This window comes from Orycteropus afer, unplaced genomic scaffold, assembly GCF_000298275.1.
Source record: "Orycteropus afer afer isolate SDZICR_OR568_19922 unplaced genomic scaffold, OryAfe1.0 scaffold00318, whole genome shotgun sequence".
Taxonomy (NCBI): Eukaryota; Metazoa; Chordata; class Mammalia; order Tubulidentata; family Orycteropodidae; genus Orycteropus; species Orycteropus afer.
The window spans coordinates 656,400-683,088 of NW_006921905.1; the positions used below are offsets into that span (position 1 = coordinate 656,400).

The 26,689-nt window shown below is 38.4% G+C and overlaps 1 protein-coding gene across 1 annotated transcript in view; it reads right to left on the bottom strand.

Moving 5' to 3' along the window:
- LOC103206451 (cytochrome P450 2J2-like) overlaps positions 1–26,689 on the bottom strand; it is a 54,056-nt gene that overhangs the window by 13,268 nt on the left and 14,099 nt on the right. The window contains 4 exon segments of the mRNA XM_007951907.1: positions 10,789–10,965; positions 15,371–15,459; positions 15,462–15,530; positions 15,909–16,058. Of these exon segments, the coding sequence (XP_007950098.1) occupies positions 10,789–10,965; positions 15,371–15,459; positions 15,462–15,530; positions 15,909–16,058 (485 nt within the window).

Here is a 26,689-nt window from a genome sequence, read left to right on the forward strand (position 1 = left end):
TCTGCCAACAAGGTGAAACAAGGGAGAAGATGGAAAGAAATCCACAATCTGCCCATTCCAGGAAGGGGAACCATTAATCTGAAGAGTCAAATTATACTGACAACCCTAAGGGACAGAGTAGAACTGCCCTATAGGGACTCCAGTGCTGTAATCTTTACAGAATCAGACTGCCACATCTTTCTCCCATGGAATGGCTGGTAAGTTTGAACTGCTGGCCTTTCAGTTAGCAGCTGAGCGCTTAACCTCTGTGCCATCAGGGCTCCTCAGCTAACTAGGCACAGGCCTATCTAGTGCTAAAACAATGCTTTCATGCTCAATTTTTCTATTTTTTTCCACTTATGTTCAGATCTAGGTAGAAGGCAGAAGTGGGGGATAAGAAGTAGATTTGGGTGTTCCCAGGTCCTCAAGCCAAATACCATTAAAATTTTATCTGTTTTTCCCCTCCCCTCCATCCCTGGTAACCAACAATATGTTTGTGTATTTTGCATCTATTTATGCCACAAATTAGGCTCCCTAAGTTTGCTCCTATTTTATTTTTGATGAACTTTAAAGTTTTGGATTTTACATTTAGGTCTTTGATCCATCCTGAGTTAGTTTTTGTGTATGGTGTGCGGTATGGATCTTGCTTCATTTTTCTGCAAATGGATACCCAGTTTTGCAATCACCAATTGTTACAAAGACTCTTTTATTCCCATTGAATGGATTTCAGCCCTTTGTCAAAGATCTGTTTTCCATGTGTAGATGGATCTATTGCTGGATTCCCAATTCTGTTCCACTGGTCTATGTCTCTATCATTATAACAATACCAGGCTTTTCAACTACCTCTATCTTTATTTCTAATCATCTCTTCAATCCTGAGTTAATACTACTTCTACATACTAAAATGGTGCCTGTTTTTACCCTTATGTGGTAGGCTGAATAATGACTTTCAGAGATGTCCACATCCTAAACCCTAGAACTTGTGAATATGTTGCCTTAATAAAGAAAAGGGAAAGAGCTCTGGTGGTTCAGTGGTTAAGCTCTTGGCTGATAACCAAAAGGATGGTGTTTGGCAACCACTAGCCACTCTGTAGGAATTCTGGTAGTGTAGTGTCTAAGGCACTTGACTGCTAACCAGATGGCTGGTGGTTCAAACCTACAAGCCACTCCTCGGAAGGAAGGCTGGGAAATCTACTTCCATAGTGATACTGCCTCAGAAACCCAAGAAGGGGTTGCTATGAGTCACATCTGACTCCATGGCACATAACAACAACAACAGCCACTCTGTGGGAGAAAGATGCGGCAGTTTGTTTCTGTAAAGATTACAGCCTTGAAAACTCTATGGGACACTACTACTCTGTCCTATAGGGTCTCTATGAGGTGGAATAGACTTACAGCAAGGAGTTTGGTTTATAGAAAAGATACTAAGCAGATGTTATTAACTTTTTGGATTTTGAGGATATTATACTTGATTATCAGATAGCTCCAATGTTATCATGAAGGGCATTATAAGAGAGAGGCAAGAGGGTCAGAGAATATGCAAAGTCAGAAAGAAGCAGTGGTCACAGAGGAGAGAACATGCTGTGCTGGTGGCTTTGAAGATGGAGGAAAAGAAATGAGCCAAGGAAAGCAGGTGCCTCTAAAAGCTGGACCAGGCAAGGAAACAAAATCTCCCCAGAGCATCCAGAAGGAGCCAGCACTACTGATGCCTGAACTTTGTCCAAAAAACCAAACCAAACTCACTGCCATCGAGTCGGATCCAACTCATAGAGACCCCTCCTTGGGTTTCTGAGGCAATATCACGATGGAAGTAGATTACCCGATCTTCCTTCTGAGGAGTGGTTCTGGTTAGCAGTCAAATGGCTTAGGCACAATGCCACCAGACCTTTGTCCAGTGAAAACTGATTTTATATTTCTGATCTTTAGAGCTGTAGGAAAATACATTTGCGTTGTTTTGAGCCACTGAATTTATGATACTTTATTACAGTAGCAAATTTATTACAGAAAAAGTAGGAAAGTAATACATGCCCATTTATTCTTTTTTTGTGTGTAATTGGCATGAAAGTTTACAGAGCAAATTCATTTTCCATGCAACAATTCATACATATTTTGTTTCATGACATTTATTGCAATCCATATAATGTAAGAACTCTCTTCCCACCTCCTCCCTGTGGTTACCTTTTCCCTGTGTCCTTCTCTCCTATGTATTCCTGCCCTCTGAGGTCTCTCCCTGTACAAATACTGCCCCTGTGATCCCCCTGGTTGATCATTTCTAAGGAGTGTACCTACCTGGTGTAAATGTTCACCTTATACACCTATCTATTGTTTGGCTGGAAGCCACAGCAGTCAGTTCAATTCCAGGCCTGAAGGGTAACTGGGGGCCACAGTCTTGGGCATTTTACCAGTCTGTATCAGACCAATAAACCTGGTCTTTTTTTTTATGATATTGAGTTTTGGTTCACATTTTTCTCCCACTCTATCCTGGATTTCCTATTTTGATCCTTTTCTGAGTGGTTGACAGTGGTAGCCAAGAACCATCTAGTTCTTTTGGTCTCAAGGACACGTAAGCTGTGGTTCGCATACTCTACTAATCCCTTAGACTAATTGTTTCCATGTGTCTTCGATTTTCTTCACTCTTCTTTGCTCCAGTAGAGGAGAGACCAATTGTTGCATCCTAGATGGCTGTTGCTGTTGTTGTTGTTATGTGCCGTCAAGTCGGACCTGACTCATAGAGACCCCCTCCTTGGGTTTCCAAGGCAGTATCACTACGGAAGTAGATTGCCCCATCTTCCTTCCAAGAAGTGGCTGGTGGGTATGAACCGCCAGCCTTCTGACTAGCAAGCCTTTAACAACTCAGTCACTACTCATCGAAGTAGGATGTAGAACAATGTTTTTGTGTAGTATGTTATGCCAACTGAGTTTGATGTCCCCTGTAACCATAGTCCTAAACTCATGTGCCCAACAACTCACTTCCTCAGGGTGGGTGGCTGTGGCTAAGAAGTTATCATAACTTTGCCCCCTGTTAGCTCTATTATATATATGGACATTCTGATTGCACATACAAATACATATGTACAATATCACCTAATGGGTATATTCTCTTTTGCCTACACATACCTGATCATTCAACTTGTCTCCCTATCTATCCACCAATACATTGGTGGTGGTACCTAATGCTAGGTATTACTTATAATGTAGTACTGTTATGGGAAAGAATTTATCTTTGTAGTCTGTACCTCCTGTGAACCTCTCTCTGTCTTCCTTTTCCTTAGTGTTACTGTGCTGCTCACTTGTTTTTGGTATATAGCCTTTCCTTTTACTCAATCCAATACTTGCCTCTTACCTATGTATCAATTTTTCCTCATTCCCTCTGACCCCTGGTAACCAAAAAATAAAGTTATCTTCCATATGTAAACATTTCCCTGACTTTTTACAATAGTGAACTAATATAGTATTTGTCCATCAGTGACTGACTTATTTCACTCAGCATAATGTCCTCCATGTTCATCCATGCAATGAGATGTTTCACAGATTCTACATTATTCTCTAGTGTTGCACAGTATTCCATTGTGTGTATGGACTATTATTCAGTTATACATCTCTCCACTGATCAGCACTTAAGGTGGTTTCTATCTCTTTGCTATTGTGAGTAGTACTGTGATGAACATAACTATGTCCTAGCTCTCAATTCTTTAGGACATATACATAATAATAGGATTGATGGATCAAATGGTATTTCTATTTCCAACTTTGTAAGGAAGCAACATACAGTTTTCCACAGTAGTTGGATCATTTTACAGCCCCATCACCATTTGGTCATCTTCCTTCCGAGGAGTTCACAAAGACTTAAGGGTAGAAAAGCCACACCATGTAATTTACTACACCACGCTTGCTCTGTGGTCTAAGGAGCTCTGGTAGCATACTGCCTAAAGCACTTGACTGCTAACCAGAAGGCTGGTGGTTCAAACCCACCAGCCACTCCTCAGAAGGTAGATTGGGCAATCTACTTCCATAGTAATACTGCCTTGGAAACCCAAGGAGGGGTTGCTATGAGTCGGGTCTGACTCGATGGCAACTAACAACAACAATAACAACTGTAGCTAACATAAAATCTATCCTGGAGAATGTTCCATCTGCTCTGGAACGTATATTGTGTTATTGGTTGAATTGCTCTGTAGATATCTACAAGGTCAAGTTGATTGATTGTATTGTTTACTTCTTCTATGTCTTTGTTGAGTTTCTTTCTAGTTGTTATATCTTTTCATTGCAAGTGGTGTATTAAAGTCTCCTACAATTATTTGTCTTCAATTCTGTTAAAGTTTGACTTTTGTATTTTGGGGCTCTTTCATGAGTGTGTAGATATTTATTGTTATGCCCTTTTGTTCAAATGATATTTTAACCATTATATAATATCCTTCCTTGTGAGTTTGTCCTTGTCTCTTATGATGGTTTTTGTCTTAAAGTCTATTTTATCAGAAATTAGTATCGCCACTTCTGCTCTTTTTTGATTGCCATTTGCTTCATATATCTTTTTCCAATCTTTGATTTTTAATCTATTTTTGTCTTTGTTTCTAAGGGGAGTCTCTTGGAGACAGCATATTGATGGGTCATATTTTCTTATTCAGTCTCCAACCCTCCATCACTTAAGTGGTACATTTAATCCATTTCCATTCAGTGGAATCATTGGCAAGTATGAACTTATTGCTATCATTTTGTTATTTTGTGTGTGTGTGTGTGTGTGTGGTGTTATTGATTTCTTTGTTCCATATAATTTTCTGTGTTGAGCTCATTTTGTTTATGAATTTTGCTACATTTCCTTCATTGCCATTCTTTTAATATTTGCTAAATATTTGTGCCTCTCTTTGTTGTTTTGATAGAAGTTTTATTATTTTTCTTTGAGGTTACCCTGTGGTTTATTATTTTCTTCCCAAGTTTAGAACAGTCTGTTGTATCTCACAATTGTCTTGACTTCCTCTCCATGTAGAAGTTCTGTAGCTACACTATTTATTCTCTCTTTTTGGTTTGTAGTTGTCCTCATTTATCAGTTGATCTCTCTGGTGTTCTGTTTATATTCTTGTAAGCTTATTTTACTTTGGGTTGGTTTCTGGATTATGTCATCATGTATATTAATCATTAATTGTTGTCTGCTTTTGTTGGTTCTCTGACCAAAGGACTTCCTTTAGGATCTCTTGGAAAGTTGGTCTGGTTCTAACAAATTTCCTTAATTTCTATTTATCTAGAAATGTCTTAATTTCATCATCATATCTGAGGGACACTTTTGCTGGGTATATAATACTTGGTTGGCAATTTTTTCCTTTCAGAGTTTTATATATATCATCCTACTGCATTCTCACCTGCATGGTGTCTGCCAATAAATCTGAGCTTCTGGATGCCCTTTTGTAGGTAATTTTCCCCCCATGCTGCTTTCAGGATTATTTGTCTTTAGTTTGGGTGAGTTTGATGATATGTCTTGGTAATTTTCTTTTGGGGTCTATCCTGTTTGGGGTTCACTGAACTTGAATGGATATATTCTCATCTTTCATCAACAAATCTTTGACAGTGTTCTCTGTGGTTTTATTTGTCTCTTCCTGTTGTGGAATTCTGATCACTTATAAGTTATTTTTCTTGATGGTATCCTACATGAATTTCAGCCTTTCTTTATTTTGTTTTCATCTTTTTTTCTGACTGATCCCTTTTCAAAGTACTATTGAGATATTTGTCTTCAATCTCACTAATTCTGTCTTCCATTGATTCAATTCTACTCCTTTGCCTATTCAACATGTTATCTGTTTAAGAAATCTTAGTACTAATCTTCTGGACTTCTATTTGTTGATTTTGTATCATTTCTAATTTTTCATTTATTTTATCTGTTTGTTCTTGTATCATTTTCCCAAATTGTTCTAGAGTTTAATGTGTGTTTTCCTTACTTTTGTCAGTGTTTTCTCTGATATGTCTCTCAACCTGTTGAAGGTACCTAAAGATAATTCTTTTGAATCCCTTATCAGGGAGTGCCAATGCCACTTCTTCCTTAGGGAGATTTTCTGGGTCCGTATCCTGGTCTCTTGTTACTATTTTATCTTGCTTCTTTGTGTAGACTGGGATGGTCAGTTGTCTCTAGGATATTGTGATGTAATTGTATTTGTATTTAATTGGTGACTGTATGTTGATGTGATTTGCCCAGAAGTCTTCTTATTTTTATTTTGTTTTGATATCTGAGTGAGCAGGGCTATTGTGTTCCTCTTTTCACTAGTTGCCAGCACTTAGGCAGTCACTGCCTGTCTCCTGATGGGTGTGATAGACAATGAAAGTGTGTGCACAGATCTCTGTTAGTTGTTCATGAAAGCAATTGACGGTAAGTTGGGCTGCTATTGGCTGCTATCTATTGTTGATCAGTATGTGCAGAAGCAAGTGGTGGCCCTTACCTAGTGGGTGGGGCTGCAGGAGGTACAAGTAGGGCTGTGTTGTGTGGGCATGGTTGCTGTCTCCAACATGGTTAAACAATAAAACAAAACAAAAGAAAGAAAAAACTGCCTAAACAGACAGAAGCAATCACATTAAAAAAAGAAAAAAGAAAGAAAAAGAAAAAGCAATAAATGAAAAGAAAAATAATTTTAAAGAAAGAAAAACAAAGAGAAGAACAACTTCAATATACCCAGGGATGGGGGCCAGAGTATAAAAGAGCAAGAGAATAATAAAGATGAAATAAAATGCAAGAATAAAAACAAGAGCTGGGAAGAACCAAAAGAAGAAAAGAAAGAAAAAAGAAGGGAACCAGTAAAAGGAAGAGAAAGAAAACAAACTGAAGAAACAGGGAAAGGAAAGAGAAAAAAAAAATTAAAAAAGGAAGATAGGAAAGAACAAAGAATGACTTAAAATCTAACAAACAAAAACAAAACTGGGGGTTGGGGTAGCAGGACATCCAGGTTCTTTCAGGGTGCCCAGATCAGGACAGAATGTGGAGTGGGTGGAGTTGGGGGATGGTCACACTTCCATTCACCAACAGAGTGTGGAGTATAAAGGTAACAGGGGGAATATCACACCACCGTGCTTGCCTGTGCTTTCCATGGCAAGTGAAGCCTACCCTTAGGTTGCTGCCCAGATCAGAATGCTACTTGCAAATACTCAAAAGGGTTGTGTCTTCAGGATAGCCACCAGTTTACAACTGTTTGTCTCCTTATTCACTGTTCCCTTTCTAGTCGTCAGCCTGCAATGAAGTTGCCCATGAAGTCTTTGGCAAGCAGAGTTGATTCTCAGGTGTGGTAGTTATGTTTGTGTGTCAACTTGGCTGGGCCTGGTTGAGTGCCTGGGCAGCTGGGGGTAGTTATTCCCCATGATGAGACTGTCAATTCCATGGTGGAATCTACCACAAGCAGCTGAGTAGCTGCCTTTGGGTATGTGGTCTGCTTCCCGTATATAAGTAGCATCTTTGGGAATGGTCTCTAGCTTTTGGCACGCTCGGACCCTACATGTAGCCGTGCCATTGCTCAGCAGCCTGCTGTGCTCTGCCAACCTTGGGACTTACAGTGGACTTAAGTTAATGGCCTGCTGTGTGGATTGGTAGCATCGGGACTGTGCTTTTTTACTTGTCAACCTTGGGGCTTCTCAGCCTCAGCAGCCAGCGCTGTCTGAGTGAAGAAATGCCTCTAGCTCTAGTGGTCTGGGAGCAGGAGGCAGAGTTGGACCCCAAGGTTGAGGGGCTTTCACCCATCCCCTAGAGCCTGGCACTTTGAACTTGGACTTAAAGCCTCCAAATTGTAAAAATAAACTCCTGTTTGTTAAGGTCGTCACGTTTGTGGTGTATTTCTCGTCAGAGCGGCATTAGGTAACCAGAACATTAGGTTTCTGCCCTGATCAGAATGCCCCTTATAAATATTGGCCAAGCCATCAGGACAGTCAACAACCCTAAGTTCTGTTTGTCTCCTTGTTGACTGCTTTCATTCAGATTCTTCCAGCTGGTATTTAATCCACTTCTTTATCCTTCCCTTCAAAACTCAGGGTTCCAGGATTATCTTCTGTATCTGTTTCAATTTGTTTCTTGTTTCTTTGTTGCAGAGGGTCTGTGTAGCTTGTCTGTGTATTCCACCATTTGGTCAGAAGTGTCCCATTCCCGTTCTCTTTTCTTTTCTTTTTTTCCTTTTTTTTTTTTTTTTTTTAAATAATTATTTGTTTTTCTGTCGTGATCCATAGTTTTTTGTTTTGTTTTGTTTTTTAAACTTTTATTGTTATTTGGGTGAAAGTTTACAGAGCAAATTCATTTTCCATATAGTAGTTCATGCACATTTTGTTTCACAACCTTGACTGCAGTTCTACACAGTGTAACAGCTCTCTTCCCACTTCCTTCCTGTAGTTACCTCTTCCCAATGCACTGCCCCCTCCCCCAGCTATCTCCCTCTATAAACACTGCCCTTCTGTTATCCCATAATTGATCACTCCAAGGAGTGTATGTATCTAATGTAAATGTTCATCCCATATGCCAGTGTATTGTTTGGCTGGAAGCCACAGGAGTGAGAATAATTAGGGGCCATAGTCTCAGGGGTCTCACCAGGCTCTATCAGACCAGCAAACTTGGGCTTTTTTTTATGATTCTGAATTTTATTCCACATTGTTCTCCCACTCTATTCAGGATCTCCTGCCCTGATTCCCTCTGAGTGGTTGTCAGTGGTAGCCAGGCACCACCTAGTTCTTTTGGTCTCATGGTCATATAGGTTGAGGATCACACAATCTACTAGTCCCCTGGACTAATTGTTTCTATGCATCTTTGCCTTTCTTCAAGGAGCTCTGGTGGCACAGTGCCTAAGGCATCTGACTGCTAACCGGAAGTTTGGTGGTTCAAACCCACCAGCCACTCTGTGGAAGGAAGACTGGGCAATCTACTCCCATAAAGATTTACTGCCTCAGAAACCTAATGGGGGTTGCTGTGTGTCAGAATCGACTCAATGGCAGTGGGTTCGGTTTTTGCATTTTTTGGTTGCTTTTGTTCATTCTTCTTTGCTCTGGATGAGGAGAGACCTACAGTTGCATCTAAACGAATGCTTGCAAGCTTTTAAGACTCCAGTTGCTACTCACTAAAGTAGAATGTAGAACATCCTGCTGCTTTTGTGTAGAATATTATGCCCACTGAGCTTGATGTCCCCTGCAACAATGGTCCTGAGCCCACGGATCTAACTACATGCTCCCTCAAGGTATCTGGTCATAGCCAAGAAGCCACCACAGTCTTGTCCCCTGGACATTCTTATAGCACATACAAATACTATCATAGAAATATTGTCTGCCAACCCTATACATGGTCATGGGTACACTATCCCCTGCGTAGACATACCTGACCATTCAGCCTGTCTACCCATCTATCCACCTGTGGATCAATGCTTGCCATCATTGATAACACAGTACCGTACATGTAAAAGGGTTCATCTTTGTTGTCTGTACCTCCAATGTACCTCTCTGTGTGTTTCTCTTCCTCCATGGCACCATGCTGATCACTCACTTTTGGTATATTGCCCTTCCCTTCACCCAAATCAATACTTGTCTCTACCTATCTAGCAGTGTTTCCTCCCTTTCCCTCCCATCCTTGGTAACCAACAAAAAAACAGATTCCTTCCACATATAAACCTTTCCTTGACTTTTTACAATAGCGAATTAATATAATATTTGTCCTTCTGTGATTGACTTACTTCACTCAGCATAATATCCTCCAAGTTAATCCATGTTATGTGGTGTTTTGCAGATTCTACATTATTCTTTAGTGTTGCATAGTATTCCATTGTGTGTACGTACCATAGTTTGGTTATCCATTCTTCTGTTGATGGGCACTTAGGTTGTTTTTATTTCTTTGCTACCAAAAATAGAGCTGCAATTAATATGAGTGTGCATATATCTATTCTTGTCTTGGCTCTCACTTCTTTAGCATATATACCCAGTAATGGTATTCCTGGATAAAATAGTATTCCTAATTCCAACTTTTTAAGGAATCATCACACTGATTTTCACAGTGGTTGTATTATTTGACAGTCCTGCTAGAATGTATGATAGTCCCAACCTCTCCACAAACTCACCAGCATTTGCTATTTTCTGTCTTGTTGAACTTTGTTATTAGTGCTGGTATGAGATGGTATCTCATTGTTGCTTTGATTTGCATCTCTCTAATGGCTAATGATCATGAGCATTTCTTCACGTGTTTGTTGGCTGCCTGAATATCTTTTTTGGTGAAATGTCTATTCATGTCTTCTGCCCATTTTTTAATTGGATTGTTTGTCTTTTTGTTGTTGAGATGTTGGAGTTTTCCATAAATTTGAGAAATTTGTCGCTTGTCAGGTATGTCATTACCAAATATTTTTTTCCATTCTGTAGGTTCACTTTTGACTCTTGAAGTCCTTTGAAGCACAAAAAAATTTAATTTTTAGATGGTCCCTCCCATTCATCTAGTTTATCTTTAGCTGTTTATGCATTTCGGGTTATGCTTGACAGTCTATTTATAACATAAATTAGAGCCCCTGAATTTGCCCCTATTTTTACCTTGAGGAACTTTATAGTTTTTGGTTTCACATTTAAGTCTTTGCTCCATCTAGAGTTAGTTTTTTGTGTATGGTATGAGATATGGCTCTTGTTTCAGTTTTCTGCAAATGGTAACCAGTTCTGCCAGCACCATTTGTTAGACTGTCTTTTCCCCATTTAATGGATTTTGGCCCTTTGTCAAAGATCAGCTGACCATAGGTCAATGGATCTACTTCTGGGTTCTCAATTCTATTCCCCTGGTCCACTCAAATTTACTCTTAAAGAACAAAACACAGAAAACAGCTTTGATTTCCTTACCTTTGCCATTTCTTTGAGGTAAGCATCAATGAAGTCCCTTGGTTTGTCAGGATTCCAATCTCTCTTGTGTTTTTCAATCATACGAGAAACAAACATTTTTAATTTCTCCCAGTCTCTAAAGACTGTTTGGTGAGGTCCAGGAAGGAATTTCATTATCCATGGAAAGACACTGTAGAGCTAATTGACAAAAACGAAACAGTCATGGAGACTGTTCATGACACTTTTCCACATTTTAAGACAAGAGAAACTGTCTTCTCTTTTTATCTCACTCTTTTTATTGCTTACACCTAAACCTTAAATTCATCCTTAACTCTTCTTTCTCTCTCACCCTTCTAGAAAAGCATTTAAGTTCTCTATCCAAAATAGGCCCAGCCTCTGACCCTATTTACCAACCAACTGTTGCCACAGTTCAAACCACCTAATGTAAATCACCATCATATCTTACCTGGATGCTGTAATGGGCTCCAACAGTTTTCCTGATTCCATTACTAATCCCAAACCTTCTGCCATTGAGTTGATTCTGATTCATTGCAACCCCCACTGTGTTTCCAAGGCTGTAGACCTTTATAGAAGTTAGATTGCCTCATCTTCCTCCTGCAGAGCAGCTGGTGAGTTTGAACTGCAGATCTTCTGGTTAACAGCCAAATATCTTACGCACTATGCCTCCAAAGCTCCTTATTAATATTAATTTCACTCCCAGTTTATTTCCCACAGAGCTGCCAGTGATCATTTAACAGTTTAATGAGATTGTTTCACTTCTTGGCTCTTGAGTCTCCAATGGCTTTTCATTACACTCAGAAAAAAACGTCTATGTGATTACCTGGGCTTATAAACCTTTATAGGAGCTCTGGTAGTATAGTGCCTAAGGCATTTGACTGCTAACCAGAAGGCTGGCAGTTCAAACCCACTAGCCACTCCTCAGAAAGAAGGTTGGGCAATCTACTTCCGTTATACAAATTGCTCTTTACTTATCCATCACCAACTTTCCTATCACAATCACCTCACTTTCTACACTAGCCAGTACACTGACACAAGAAAAAGAAATGAATGGTATGAGGACTGGAAAGGAAGAAACAAAGCTATCACTATTTACATAAGATAGATTGTCTGTGAAGTCATCCACACACAAAGTATAGTGCTGATAAGAAGGAATCAAAGTTGATGAATACAAAATCAAGAATCAAGTCAATTGCAAAGAGAGAATAAATGGATTGCAGTTTAAGAAATTTGAGTCCTTCAAAAAAATGTAGATACTGGCAATGATCATCAATGGTATCTAAAACCATGAGGTAAAGAACAGATAGAGAATTCTACAATAGATGGATCAGGCTGAAAACCCATGAATCCATATGAACATTAAAAAAATTTAAAAAAAAAAAAAGAGACACTGGATATGATATACCTCCTAAAAAGGTAAGTTTTTCTAAAACTCAAATTTGATTCTAATCAATTCTGTAGATTTAATACCCAATGTATATAAAACAAAGAGCTAGAAGAACATGTTAAATGCCAAAGAAATGCAATCAGAAAACTACAAAATATGAATAGTTTACTGTAAAAATGCCTCAGCTTTGTCAATAACGAAACTGGAAAAAAAAAAAAAAAAAGAGGAGGGGAGGGAGAATATGAAGGAAGCCATTGAACATATATTAAATGTTAAATGACTTAAGAGATATAAGAGAGACTTGAGAGATACAGTAACCAATGACAAGACAGAGGCCTAGTTTGGCTTCTGATTCAAAGAAAAAAACCATAAAAAGTACTTAAGAGACATGAAGGGAAATCAGGACACTGGCTAGGTATCTGATGACATCAAAGAATTGTTAATATATTTTAGGTGCAATAACATTTCATTTTTATTAAAATAAGTCTTTTCAGAAAAATATACTGAAATATTTATTGCTTGAATAATTGAGGTCCATAATTTACTCCAAAATAATCCAAGAGTTGGGGGAAAGAGTAAGGTGGGGATACAGATAAATACAGACTTTCCTTGTATTGATAATTATTGGAACTGAAGGAGGGGTATAGAATAATTCATTATTTTATTTTAAAGTATGTTTGTAATTTCCAAAAAATGTTCTTTGATTTTTATTGAGGCATTTTTTTCAATTTTGGTTAAGATACAGTGGATAACCTTCTGACTGAAAACACCAAAGTAAGATTAAAATACACACACACACACACACATACACATGACAGTGTGGAATCTCAGGCATGAGGTTTAGAGGAAGAAGGAAATACAGAGAGGTTCAACACTTGGGGTCAATTTTCTTCCTTGCAATGTATTCCAAATCCATAGAAGTTACTGAGAAACCAAAAAGCTGACAAAGTTTTGATAGACTGACAGATCAGAATTTGGGTCCCAAGAAGGAAAGGAATTAGGTTTGGATACCCAAGAGCACCCTAAGGTATTAAAAGACTGATGATAGCAAGTGTTTGTGTCCTGTAAATAATGCACAATTGGAAACCTTTTGACATCTGTTTCTTCCAGGTACACATGCAAAAGAAATGAGTGGCTATGGCTATAATAACTCTTGTTCAAGAATGTTCATATAGCTTTATTCACACCATGCAAAGACTGGACACAACCGAAAGCATTTACTAATAGAAAACAGATTAACAAACAGTGGCATATTCATACAACGGAACATTAATCAATAGTAAAACAGAGCAATCGACACACATTGATAAGAAAACTGTCTGCTGAGCAAGAAGCCAGACACAGAAGAGTACTTCTTTATGTTGAGGTGTAATCCATACTAAAGACTGCGGTCTTTGATCTTCATCTGTAAGTGCTTCAAGTCATCTTCACTTTCAGCGAAGCAAGGTTGTGTCATCTGCATATCACAGGTTGTTAATAAACCTTCCTACAATCCTGATGTCACACTGTTCATACAGTCCAACTTCTCAGACTATTTGTTCAGCATACAGATTGAATAAGTATGAGAAAAGGATACAACACTGATGCACATCATTACTGATTTTAAGCTATGCAGTATCACCTTGTTTTGTTGAAACAACAGACTCTTGGCCTATGTGCAGTTTTCTCATGAGCACAATTAAGTGTTCTGGAAACCCATTCTTTGCAATGTTATCTATAATTTGTTATGACCCTCACAGTCAAATGCTTTGCATAGTCCATAAAACACAGGTAAACAGTTTTCTGTTATTCTTTGTTTTCAGTTGAGATCCAGATAACATCAGCAAGGATATCCCTTGTTCTATGTCCTCTTCTGAATCCAGCTTGCATTTCTGGAAGTTCCCTTTCAATATACTGCTGCAATCATTTTTTAACTTTCTTCTGGAAATATGTGCTGTGTATGATATTAATGATATTGTTCAATAATTTCCACATTCTATTACATCACCTTTCTTTGGAATGGGAACAAATAAGGACCTCTTCTAGTCATTTGGCCAGGTAGCTGTCTTCCAAATTTCTTGGCATAAATGAGTAAGTGTCTCCAGTATTACATTCATTTGTTGAAACATCTCATTGTGTATTTTGTCAATTCCTGGAACCTTGTTTCACCAATTTCCTCAGTGAAGCTTAAACTTCTTTCAGTACCATTGGTTCTTGATCATATCCTGAAATAGGTACATATTGATTGATTCTTTTTGGTACAGTGATCGCATAAATACCTCCTAACTTCTTTTGATGCTTCCTACATCATTCAAGATCTTGCCCATAAAATCCTCCAATACTGCCACTGAAGGCTTGAAATTTTTCTTCAGTTCTTTTGGCTTGAGAAATGCCAAGCATATTGTTCTCCTCTGGTTTTCTAACTCCAGGTCTTTCACATTTCATTATAACACTTGACCTTGTCTTCTCAAGCTGCCCTTTCAAATCGTCTGTTCAGCTCTTTTATCTCAGCATTTCTTCCATTTGCTTTAGGTACTCCATTCAAGAGAAAGTTTCAGAGTCCCTTCTGACATTCATTTTGGTCTTTTCTTCCTTTTCTGTCTTTTTAATGACCTTTTTCTTTCTTCTTGGATGATATTCTTGATGTCATCTTACAACTCATTTTGGTTTTCGGTGATTGGTGTTCAATGCATCAAATCTATTTTTCAGATGATCTCTAAATTCAGATGGGATATTCTCAAGGTCATATTTTGGCTCTCTTGAACCTGCTTTAATTTTCTTTAGCTTCACCTTCAACATAAATATAAACAATTGTTGTTCTGTTCCAGAGTCAGCTCCTGGCCTTGTTTAGACTGATGATATTGACTTTCTCTATTGCCTCTTTCCACAGATTCTTATGTATCACATTTGGTGAGGTTCATGTGTGTAGCCACCATTCATATTGCTAAGTATGATATCCTTCACGGAATGGTCCCTTCTGACAACATGATCAAAATACATGAGACATAGTCTACACAATCTCAGTAAATAATATTTAGTATTATTAAAAACAGTAATGTCAACAGATTGATTTCAAGTAGCTTTCTGTTGAAGTTCATTAACAGGTTGGTTATATCTTAGCTAAAAATAAAAAAATAAATAAAAAAGGAAGAACCTATCTGAGTCTGACACCAGCCCCTATTATCCTTAACCATGGCATGGAAAAAAAAAACTGCTTACCTGGCACCACTTTCCAGTTTCCAGACATACGATTTCATCTAGCAACTTCAGCAGTTCCTGAAACTGACCATCCTGGTATTCAAAGCGCTCCCAAAGGTAATGGAGCATATGATATGGGAAATTGCATTGTTGATCTTGAAGTGAGGGTCAAAAGGCTGTCCTAGAGACAGAGGAACGACGAGATGGATCCTTCAGATTGGTTTGTTTCTGCTTTGTAAGGAAAGTCTACTCTATATGACACACCACATATGAAGCTCTGGCCACAGCCCCCTGCACATGCTCTGACACACAGCAAGTACTCAGGAAATGGTTGCAAAGTCAAATTTACAGCCAGGGTTTAAATTCAGTAATGTGTTTAATGCCTGTCTTCTTGTCATGAATTCCACTAGGGCAGAGTCCATGGTTAGTTGTTCACTATTAATACCTTTAGTTCCTAGCACAGAGCCAGGAACAGGAGAGGGACCTAGGAGCTTAATAAGTACCTGTTCAATGAATGATTGAACCACAAACATCTGCACCTGTCCTACGAAACCCTCACCTTTCTCCTGTTCTATTGCCTTGACGAAGTGGCAGGCCTCCTCCTGAATACGTTCTTCTAAGCTCTTCTTTCCTAAACCAAAGTTCCTTAGTGTTGTCAGGGCAAACCTTCTTTGCTCCTTCCATTCCTGGCCATTGGACATGATCAATCCTGGGAAAAAGAAAGCTCATATTATGCTATTCTGATTCAAAAAATGGGAACATCTGGCAAATGATACAAGGGTGTATCTGATGGAGTGAAGGAAAGGAGTATTAAGCACTTGAAACCTATTTAGAGTAATAACCCCAAAGCAATAGATATAATGGCTAAAATATATTGAATATTTACTATACCAGGCAGTTTACTGTTTTTCATGCATTATGTAATTTAGTACATCTTGACTGCTAACCAGAAGGCTGGTGGTTCAAACCCACCAGCCACTCCTTGGAAGGAAGGTTGGGCAATCTACTTCTGTATGATACTGCCTCAGAAACCTAAGGAGGGGTCGCGATGAATTGGATCCGACTCAATGACAGTGAGGTTGGTTGGTTGGTAGAAACTGTATGGAGTAGCAATAATTATTATCTCCACTTTCCTGAAGAGAAAACTGAGGCACAGAGGATTAACTTTGCAAGGTTGCATAGTTACTAAGCAGGTAAACAGACATTCACATTCAGGTTTACCTGATTCAAAAATCCATGCTTCAATTATCAGTCAATAAGTATACACACACACACACACACATATATATATATAATCATATATTTTTGTTGTTAGGTATTGGAGAGTTGATTGCAACTCACAGCAACTCTATGTACTATAGGATGAAACACTGTACAGTATTGGGCCATCTTCACAATCACTTGAGCCCACTTTTGTAGCCACTGTGTCACTCAATCTCATTAGAGGGCCTTCCCCCTTTTTCTCTGACCTTCCACTATACCAAGCATGATATCTTTCTCCAGGGATTGGTCTCTTCTGATGACATGACATGTAGGTGACACAAAGTCTGGCCATTCTTGCTTCTAAGGAACATTCCTGCTGCACATCTTCTGGGATAGATTTGTTCTTTCTTCTGACAGTATTCTTCACCAGTATCACAATTCAAATGCATCAATTCTTCTCTAGTCTTCCTCATTCACTGTCTAGCTTTCACATGCATATGTTGTTGTTGTTGTTATTATGTGCCGTCGAGTCGGACCCGACTCATAGCGACCTGAGGCCACTGAAAATATCAGGGTGGATTAGGCATATCTTAGTCTTCAAAGTCACATATTGGCTCTTCAACACATTGTGGATCCAAGTAAAACGATGTATTTGACAACTTCTATCTTTTTTCCATTTACCACGATGTTGCTTACTGGTCCAATTGTGAGGACTTTTCTTTTCTTTGTGTTGAAGTATAATCCATATCGAAGACTGTAGTCTTTGATTTTAATCAGCAAGTGCTTCAAGTCCTCTTCACTGTCAGCAAGCAAGGTTGTGTCATCTCCATATTGCAAGTTGTTAATGAGTCTTCATCCAAACCTAATGCTGTGTTCCTCTCATATAGTCCAGCTTCTCAGGTTATTTGATCAGCATAAAGACTGAATAAGTGTCATGAAAGTATACAACCCTGACGCACACCCTTCCTGATTTTAAACTATGCAATATCCTCTTATTCTCTTCAAGTAACAGCCTCTCTGTCTATGACAGCTTCTTCATGAGCACAATTAAATGTTCTGGAATTCCCAGTCTTTGCAATGTTATCCATAATTTGTTATGATCCACATAGTCAAATGCTTTTTCATAGTCAATAAAACACAAGTAAACATCTTTCCGGTATTTTTTGCTTTTAGTCCAGATGCATCTGACATCAGCAATGATATCCCTTGGTCCACATCCTCTTCTGAATCCAGCTTACATTTCTGGATATTTCCTGTCAATATACTGCTGCAACCATTTTTGAATTATCTTCAGCAAAATTTTACTTGCATATGATATTAATGATATTGTTCAATAATTTCCATATTCTGTTGGATGACGTTTCTCTGGAATGGGCACAAATATGGATCTCTTCCAATCAGCTGGCCAGCTTGCTTCTTCCAGCTTTCCTGGCATAGATGAGAAAGCACCTCCTGCTCTGCATCTGTTTGTTGAAACAACCCAATGGGTAGTCCATCAATTCCTAGAGCCTTGTTTTTCACCAATTCCCTCAGGGTAGCTTGGACTTCTTCCCTCAATATCATTGGTTCTTGATCATATGCTATGCCCCAAAATGACTGAATGTAGATCTTTTTTTTTTTTTTTGGTACAGTGTCTCTGTGTATTCCTTCTATCTTCTTTTGATGTTTCGTGCATTGTCAATATTTTGCCCATAAAATCCTTCAATATTATAATTGGAGGTTTGAATTTTTTCTTCAGTTCTTTCAGCTTGACAAATGCCAATTGTGCTCTTCCCTTTTGGTTTTCTAATTCCGGGTCTTTCACATTTCATTACAATACTTCACTTTGTCTTCTAGGGCCGTCCTTTGAAATATTCTGTTCAGCTCTTTTATTTCATCATTTCTTACTTTTGCTTCAGCTACTCTCCTTTCAATAGCACATTACAGAGTCTCTTCTGACCTCCAATTTAATCTTTACTTCCTTTCCTGTCTTTTTAATGACCTTTTGCTTTCATGTATGATATTCTTGATCTCATCCCATAAGTCATCTGGTCTTCAGCCACTGGTGTTCAATGCATCAAATCTGTTCTTCAGATGATCTCTAAATTCAGGTGGGATATATTCAAAGTTATATTTTGACTCTCATGAGCTTGTTTTTATTTTCTTCAGCTTCAACTTGAGCATATGAGTAACTGTTGTTCTGTTCCACAGTCAGGTCCTGACCTTGTTTTGACTTTTGATAGTGAGCTTCTTCATCACCTCTTTCCACAAATGTAGTCAATTTGATTGCTGTGTATTCCATCTATCAAGGTCAATTTCAGTTTCGTCAATTTCAGATGGCAGAAACTGGTAAAAAAAATCTTCAATTTCTTCATATTTTGCTTTGGTGGCTGGTGTGTAAATTTGAATTATAGTCACATTAACATATGTTCCTTGTAGCCATAAGGATATTATCCTGTCAGTGATAGCATTGTACTTCAGGATAGATCTTGAAATGTTCTTTTTGATGAAATTCACACGATTCCTCTTCAATTTTCCATTCTTGGCATAGTATACGATTATTTGGTTCAAAATGGCCAATGCCAGTCCATTCAACTCACTAATGCCAAAAATAAAATCTTTACGTGTTCTTTTCATTTCTGACAACTTCCAAATTTCCTATATTCATACTTTGTACATTCCATGTTCCAATTATTAATGAATGCTTGCAGCAGTTTCTTCCCTTTTGAGGCATGCCAAATCAGCAAATGAAGGTCCTGAAAGCTTTATTCCATCTACGTCATTAAGTTTGACTCCACTTTGAGGAGGCAGGTTTTCTGCAGTCGTATTTTGAGTGCATTCCAACACGAGGGGCTCATGTTCTAACACTATATCAGACAATGTTTTGTGGCTTTTAACAAAGTTTTGCAGTAATATATCAGACAGTATTTTACTGCTATTCATAAGGTTTTTTCAGTGACCAATTCTTTCAGAAATGGATGACTCTATCCTTCTTCCAAGTCTCTCTTAGTCTGGAAGGTCCATTGAAATCTGTCCACCATGGGTGACCCTATTGGTATTCAAAATACCAGTGGCAGAGCCTCCAGCCTCACAGCAACACACAAATGACCACAGTATGACAAACTGACAGACAAATGGTGGATAATTGTATACATGTATGCCTAAGGCATTTGACTGCTAACCAGAAGGCTTGCGGTTCAAACCCACCAGACACTCCTCGGAAGGAAGATTGGAAGATCTACTTCCATAGTGATACCACCTCGCAAACCCAAGGAGGGGTCTCCATGAGCTGGATTCAACTTGACAGCAGTGAGTTTGATGTGGTTTTTGGTTTATATGCTTATATGTAATATGTAGCATATTATGTTATATTAATATTTATGTTTTGTTAAATACTAGGAATCCATTCATAGATAAGACAAAGTCATGTTCTTAAGGAGGCAAGAAAAGTTGTATATGGCAGGTTCTATCTAAGCTATGTCTTACAGGATGAAGGACAGACTCACAAAGACAAGTAGCAGTATTTCATGTCAAAAGAAGTATAGCATAAGAAAAGGAGGAAAAAAAAATCTCAGCATTTTTGTAGATTATCATTTGTTTTGTATCACAGGTAATGAATGATATACTCTGGTCCATTTCTTTCCTTCCAGAGCACTGTTGTTGTTGTTGTTGCTATGTGCCGTCGAGTCAGACCTGACTCACAGCGACCCCTCCTTGGGTTTCTGAGACAGTATCACTATGGAAGTAGATTGCCCAAGCTTCCTTCCGAGTGGCTGGTGGGTTTGAACCGCCAGCCTTCTGATTAGCAGTCAAGTGCCTTAGGCACTATGCTACCAGAGCTCCTTCCAGAGCACTACTAACTCCTTTTAATATCTGGCTTTGGCCTCTATCATCTCCTGCATTCAATGAAGTGGCCATCTTCACTTCATCTTACTTGAACTTTTAGCAGCACTGGAAGCTTCTTAATTTTTTCTTCTAATGGTTCTTTGGACATTACATTCTCCAGATTTTCTTCTTACTTCTATGACAATAACTTGCTTTATCTTTTGCTAGTTCTTCTTTCATCAATTGTGAATGATGAAGTTCTTTAAGATTAGGTCTAAAGCCTCTTTTCTTCTTACTCTACTTTTGGGAAATCTCATCAACTCCTAAAATTCTAGATTACATATTTTGACAGGGACCATTTATTTCTGCCCCTGGGCTCCAAACCCATATATACTATTGCCTGTTTGACTTTTCCAACTCAAAGGCATTTTAAAATCAGGACATCCAAGGCTAAATTCATGATTCTCTCTAAACAACTTACTACCAATCCAAATCAAACCAAACACCTTGTCCTCCTCCAAGTTTTCCCTTTTCCATCATCTACCCAGTTGGGCATCCACCTCACTACTGCCATCTCAACATCTAGCTCATCATATTGTATTGGATTTACCTCCTGAATATCTTCAATTCACTCATCTTCACTGTCACCATTCTGGTCTGACCTACTGTCATTTCTTGCCATGTATGTAGTCTAAGCTAGCATTGTCTCTAACATAGAATGCTACAATAAACTCTTATACACTTTCTCTGCATCTACTCTTGCTCCCTTCATTCCTTTCTCTACTCTACAGTGTATATATGATGATTCCCTTCTTTACTAAAAATCAATCAATAACTTCCATTGTTATTAGAATAAAACCCAAAATCCTTAATAAGAACTTTGGGTTGAATGATTCCCAGCTAAGCTCAGTTGTGTCATCTCATACCATTATTTCCATTTGATTTCCTTTCATACTCAAGTTCACTGTCCTTCACCCCACCTCAGGGACTTTTTCTATGCTGTTGCCTCTGCCTTATCACTTCTTCTTTCTCTTCACCATGTTAAAATTGTCATTTCTTTATGTTGTTTTTTCCTGATTAGGTTAGATTAGATACCCCTAATAATGCACCCTGCACTTATCTTCATAACACTCTAGGCTTTAAATGAGAATTAATTGTCACTGTATCTCTCCCTCAGGAGAATGTAAACTAAAGAAAAGGATTATGTCTGTTCTACTCACTGTTATATACCTTGTGCCTAACACAGCGCTTCACATGGCAGGTATTTAACATACACACTGAATGGATGTAAAGTGAATAGATGAAATATTTCAAGGAGTAATTGGGAAGCACCTAAAAACATGGTGTTTTGATACAGTAATAGGTTTAAGTTTCTCATTTCAATTTTTAACTGTTTAAGTTTATTTAATAATAATTTAAAATATCCATGCCATGCTGTTCTAATGTGTCTTGTGTTGTTCCAAGTGGAAGACTTGAGATACTTTGTCACAATCTTAATGATAAAGCATAAGGAACTACAGGCAAGAAGAGGAAGTAGTTGAGCAGCAGAAGGCAACAGATCCACATCCATTTTCTGAAGGGAAGAAATGTGGAACTAGAAAGCAAAATGAGAGGATGTGTTGCTTGCTCCTGCTTTCATGGAGTGATATGGTTACTTGATTACCAAACCATCCAGATTGACTTTCAGCAGGAAGTACAGCTTCTCCCAAATCCTTAACATTAAGACTTGTTGTTGTCTTTAGGTGCCGTCGAGTTGGCTCCGACTCATAGCAACCCTATGTACAACAGAACGAAACATTGCCCTGTCATGCTCCAGCATCAATCCTCACTAAACCTGAGCCCATCGTGGCTGTGTCACTGTGTCAATCCATCTCCTTGAGGGCCTTCCCCTTTTTTCACTGACCCTTCACTTTACCAAGCATGACATCCTTCTCCAGGGAATGGCCCCTTGTGACAACATGACCAAAGTGGGTCAGTCGAAGTCAGGCCATTCTTGCTTCTAAGGAGCATTCTGGCTGTACTTCTTCCAGAACACATTTGTTCATTCTTCTGGCAGTCCAAAATAATTTCACTACTCTTTGCCAACACTAGAACTCAAAAGCATCAACACTTCTTTGGTCTTCCTTATTCATTTTTCAGCTTTCTCATGTGCATGAGGTCAAGTGCACTTTAGTCTTCAAAGAGACATTTTTGCTCTTCAGAACCTAAAAGGGGTCTTTTGCAGCAGATTTGTCCAGTGCAATATGTCATCTGAATTTCTGACTGCTGCTTCCATTGGTGTTGATTTTGGAACCAAGTAATATGAAATCTTTGACAACTTCAATCTTTTCTCCATTCATTGTAATGCTGCTTACTGGTCCAGTTGCAAAGATTTTCATTTTCTTTATGTTGAGGTATATTCCACACTGCAGACTGTAGTCTTTAATCTTCATCAGTAAGTGCTTCAAGTCATCTTCACTTTCAGCAAGCAATGTTGTGTCTTCTGTATATCGCAGGTTGCTAATGACAATTCCTCCAATCCTGATGCTACATTCTTCATATAGTCCAGAATCTCAGATTATTTGCTCAGTATACAGATTGAGTAAGTATGGTGAAAGGATACAAACTTGAAGCACACTCTTCCTGATTTTAAACCATGCAATATCTTTTTGTTCTGTTTTAATGACAGCCTCTTGGTTTATGTACCGGTTCCTTATGAACACAATTAAGTGTTCTGGAATTCCCATTTGTCTCAATCTTATCCATAATTTGTTATGATCCACACAAATGCCTTTGCGTAGTCAATAAAACACAAGAAAACATCATTCTGGTATTCTTTGCTTTTAGTCTAGATCCATCTGACATCAGCAGTGATATCCCTCATTCCACATCCTCTTCTGAATCCAGCCTACATTTCTGGAAGTTCCCTATCAATATATTGCTGCAACTACTTTTGAATTATCTTCAGCAAAATTTTATTTCCATGTGAGATAAATGCAATGCAATCCAACACACTGCCATCCAATCAGATCCAACTCATAGTGACCCCCTCCTTGGGTTTCCAAGGTGGTATCACTATGGGAGTAGAGGACCCAAACTTCCTTCTGAGGAGGGGCTGGTGGGTTTGAACACCAGTCTTCTGGTTAGGTATCAAATGCCTCAGGCACTAAAACAATATTGTTTGATAATTTTCACATCCTGTGGCATCACCTTTCTTTGGAATGGGTATAAACATAGATCTTTAAAAATGTACATACTTTAATAACCTTCATTGGGAACTTGTATATATAATAAATGATAATTTATTTATTAGTATTTGAATGAAAAAAGAGTAACAATGTAAAAATTAGAGACATTGTAGACCATTCAAAAAATGCTTGTATATGAATAGGTTAAAATTGTGTCTTTAACTTTAGCATTATAGGATATTTATCCTTATTAGGATATTGTTCGGTGTTGTCAAGTTGGTTTTGACTCATAGTGACACCATGTGACAGAGGAGAACTGCTCTGTTTTCTTGGCTGTGATCTCTATAGAAGTAGATCACAGAGTCTTCTTTGTGTGGAGCCATTGGGTTGGTTCAAACTGCCAACCCTTATTAAGGTATATAGGAAGAAATGAGAAGTTATGGTGAAATTAAAGACTACCCAGATCAATGTGTAGTACTTAACTACATTGTCTATTTCAGTAATCCATGAAAATACTATTTCTGTAGGGTAAAAACATTCGATATCTACCTGTTCTACCATGCCTCTCTTTTTCAATGACTAATTGAAACACTAGAGGAAGGATCTGTAAGAAAATGGATCCAGTTGAAAAAAATTGTGAGATAAAAATTTAGACTAAGGATGACATGACGTGTTTTTGAGATTTTTATAAGAATTAAGCAATTACTGGTGCTCAAGATATAACTTTTATGTAGCTGGAATAAACTAGTCCTAAAAAAGAGAATGATTTTGATGATGTTTAAGTAATTATTTGAACATGGGATTAGAAGGTGTCAGAGGTTGGGGTTAGGAAGAAGATGAACTTGGTAATTTGGATATTTAGCATGTTATGAATATGAAATGTTTTAATTGTTAAAACCACTGGAAGGTGGAACAATTGTATGAGAGTACTGTTTGGTTTGATTAGATGAAAGAATAATTGGTAACAATATAGAACTGAAAGTGATAGCTGCAGCTCCTTCCATCTTTTCTCTTGTGCTATATGAGGTCTGGTATATAGGAGTTCTGGTAGCGGAGTGCCTAAGGCACTTGATTGCTAACCAAAAGACTGGTGGTTCAAACCCACCTGCCACTCCTCGGAAGGAAGGTTGGGCAATCTACTTCCGTAGTGATATTGCCTCGGAAACCCAAGCAGGGGTGGCTAGGAGTAGGGTCTGACTCAACGGCACATAACAACAACATGGATCCCTTCCAGTCAGTTGACCAGGTAGCTGCCTTCCAAATTTCTTGGCATTGACAAGTAGGTACTTCCAGCTCAGCATCCAGTTACTGAAACATCTCATCGGGTATCCTATCAATTCCTGAAGTCTTGTTTTTCACCAATTCCTTCAGTGCAGCTTTGATTTCTTCCTTCAGTACCATTGGTTCTTGATCATATGCCACCTCCTGAAATGGATGAACATCAACCAACTCTTCTTGGTACAGCTCCTCTGTGTATTCCCTCTATTGTCTGTAGATGTTTCTTACATCATTCAATATTTTGCCCATAGAATATTTCAATACTGCAACTCAAGGCGTGAATCTTTTCTTCAGTCCTTTCAGCTTGAGAAATGCTGTGCATTTTCTTCCCTTTTGGTTTTCTCACTCCAGGTCTTTGCACTTTTCACTATAATAATCAACTCTGTGTTCTCGAGCTACTCTTTGAAATCTTCTGTTCAGCTCTTTTATCTTGTCATTTCTTCCATTTGTTTTAGCTATTCTCCATTCAAAAGCAAGTTTCAGAGTCTCTTCTTACATCCATTTTGGTCTTCTCTTCCTTTCCTGTCTTTTTAATGAATTTTGCTTTCTTCCTTTATGATGTTCTTGATGTCATCCCACAATTCCTCTAGTTTTCTGTCACTAGTATTCAATGCAACAAATCTATTCTTTTGATGTGTCTGAATTTATGTGGGGTATAATGAAGGTCATATTTTGGCTCTTGTGGACTTGTTTTGTCTTCAGCTTCAACTTGAGCTTACATATGAGCAGTGGATGGTCTGTTCCACAGTCGGTGCCTAGCCTTGTTTTGGCTGAAGATATTGAGCTTCTCCATTTCCTCTCTGCATAGATGTAGTCGATCTGATTCCTGTGTATTCCATCTGGTGAAATCTACATGTATAGCCACCATTTATGTTGTTGAGAAAAGGTATTTACAATGAATAAGTTGTTGGTCTTGCAAAATTCTATCATGCCATCTCCAGCGTCATTTCTATCACCAAGGCCATATTTTCCAACTACTAGTGATTCATCTTTATTTCCAACCACCAGTAATAATCAGCATACCTTGATTGCATGGTTCATCAATTTCAGATTGCAGAAGTTAGTAAAAATCTTCAGTTTCCTCATCTTTGGCTTTGGTGGTTGGTGTGTAAATTTGAATGATGGTAGTATTAACTGGTCTTCCTTGTAAGCATATGGATATTATTCTATCACTGACAGCATTGTACATCAAGATAGAGCATGAAACATTGTTTGTGATGATACATGTGACACCATTCCTCTTCAATTTGTCATTCCCAGCATAGTAAATCATATGGTCTTTTTGATTCAAAATGGTCAAAACCAGTCCATTTCAGTTCACTAATGCCTAGGATATCGATCTTTATGCATTCCACTTGACAACTTCTAATTTTCCTAGGTTCATACTTCATACATTCCATGTTCTGATTATTAATGAATTTTTGAAGTTATTTCATCCCATTTGAGTCATGCTACATCAGCAAATGGAGGTCCTGAAAACTTTACTCCATCCACGTCATTAAAGGCAACTCTACTTTGAGGAGACAGCTCCTCCTCTGTCATATTTTGGGTGCCTTCCAACCTGATAGTGTCAAATCCTCAGCTCAGGTGCCTTCAATTGAGAAACATGAACATCCAGCTTCCTTAAATGGCAGGCAGTTTATAATGGGCCTAGTCTATGGGACTGTTCAAGAATTATAGTCACAAAGACACCTTTAACAGCGTATGTTGTTGTTGTTGTTAGGTGCCATCGAGTCATTTCTGACTCACAGCGACCCTATGCACAGCAGAAAAAAACACTGCCTGATCCCATGCCAGCTCCATGATCCCTGCTACACTTGAGCCCATCATCGCAGCCACCATGTCAATCCATTTCATTGAAGGCCTCCCCCTCTTTCATCAACCCTCC